The 1,991-nt window shown below is 49.3% G+C and overlaps 1 protein-coding gene across 1 annotated transcript; it reads right to left on the bottom strand.

The window, feature by feature from the left end:
• Positions 1-955: 955 nt before the first annotated feature.
• LOC138907440 (uncharacterized) lies at positions 956-1,399 on the bottom strand. Its single transcript, XM_070198037.1, has one exon. The coding sequence runs from the start codon at positions 1,397-1,399 to the stop codon at positions 956-958; it is 444 nt and encodes a 147-aa protein (XP_070054138.1).
• Positions 1,400-1,991: the final 592 nt, after the last annotated feature.

Raw genomic sequence — 1,991 nt, 5'->3', positions numbered from 1 at the left:
AATCAATCTCCCTATCTGGTGGGATCCAAGGGAGATCTTTCGGAAAGACATCCAAAAATTCATTCACAACAAGCACTGACTCAAGTGTAGGTGCCTCGGCATCGGTGTCCGTAACCCGGATCAAATGGTAGATACACCCCTTGTTAATCATCTTCATGGACTTAAGGTAAGAAATAAACCCACCCTTTGGCACCACATCACCCCCTTCCACTCAATAACTAGTTCATTTGGAAATTCGAACCTCACGGTCCTGGTTCGGCAATCAAGCTTGGCAAAACATGAATAAAGCCAGTCAATCCCCATTATTACATCAAAATCAACCATCCCTAATTCAATGAGACCGGCCATGGTGTCCCGACCACGCAACGTGACAACACAATCCCTATAAACCCGCGTGGCTAAAATAGATTCACCAACCAGAGTAGATACAGAGAACGACTCATAAAGCTATTCCGGTTCTATCCCAAATTCCATAACAGCAGAAGGAGTGACATATGACAAAGTGGAACCGGGATCAATAAGAGCATATACATCATGGGATTGGACAGTCAATATACCTGTGACAACATCTTGACAAGCCTCTGAATCCCGACGCCTCCGTATAGCATAAATCTGCTGGTTCCTCCCAAATTCTGTGCACCTCCCCTAGCTGCACCATGCCCTGCGGGTGCTGGGGTGCCTCGAGCTGGAGGTGCTGTGGATGTGGTAGCTGCATAACTAGCAGGCTGCGCCGCACCTCTGCCTATCATCCAAGGGATGAGCGGCAATCCCTCTGGATGTGACCCCTCATACCGCACCCATAACATATAGGTAGGTCCATGAAGCAGACCCCATAATTCATCCTCCCACACTTAGGGCATGGGGGCCTCCGCTGCTGTTGGAACCTCCCTACGGATCGACCGTGCTAGTGGGGTCCCCTGTTGCCCTGACTGGGCCTAAAATGACTCCACTTCTGCTAACTAGGCCCTGATGGCTGTTCACTCATCGAAGACATGGCGAAGGACTGAGATGGCCCTGATGACCCTCCTCTAAATGTCGACCTACCATTACCACCACCGGAAGAACCACCAAAGTTGCTCGCAGACCGGGCCTTGCTGCTACCCTCACACTCCATTCTATTTTTCAGTTTACGGTTCTCTGTAGCTTGAGAAAATGCCACCATCTTACCATAGTTCATATCAAAATTCAAGGCAGCTATATTGGCCTCATTAATAACTAAGGGGCTAAGGACCTGTACAAACCGGCGCACCCTGGCCTCTATAGTGGGCAACATATGAATGACATACTTGGACATGCGCACGAACTCCATGTGGTAATCCCACATCATGCTACCCTGCTTCAGGCTCTCAAACTCAGTGGCACAGGCTGTCTTGGTCTCTACAGGTAAGAAGTGATCCATAAAGACATCTGTGAACTCACCTCACCTCGCCGGAGGACTCCCCTCCTCATGGGACTCCTCCCACAACTCAAACCAAGAATATGCCACCTCTTTCAGGTGGTAGGAGGCCAATTACACTGCCTCTGTCTCAGTAGCATGCATAACTCGGAGAGTCTTGTGCATCTCATCAATGAAGTTCTGGGGGTCCTCCTCCGGGTTAGTACCCATGAATAGTGGAGGATCCAACTGGAGAAACATGTTCACCCTAGAACTAGCAGAATCTACTGGCAGACTGGAAGGAGTGGGTGCAACATTTGATCTCTCGGCCTGGGAAGCCACTATCTGAGCCAACATTTGTATGGCTCTCCTAAGATCAACATCAGAAACACCAGAATCGGAAGCTGGCACTGGAGGTGGAACTGGAATATTGGTTGGAGGGACTGTTGCACCCTTAGTAGGTGTAGGGACAGGTGCGGTCTGATTAGTTGTAGTAGAATCAGGCAGTGTAGTAACTGGAGGAATATTCTCACTCCTTGGGTGCTCACCCGCATCATTAAATATAGAATCAAATGCCACTACTAGGGCGACATTGGCTCTTTGACCAGTTCTTGCC

The sequence above is a fragment of the Nicotiana tomentosiformis genome, chromosome 3 (genome assembly GCF_000390325.3).
Source record: "Nicotiana tomentosiformis chromosome 3, ASM39032v3, whole genome shotgun sequence".
Classification (NCBI taxonomy): Eukaryota; Viridiplantae; Streptophyta; class Magnoliopsida; order Solanales; family Solanaceae; genus Nicotiana; species Nicotiana tomentosiformis.
This window is presented reverse-complemented; position numbering and strand designations above follow the sequence as displayed.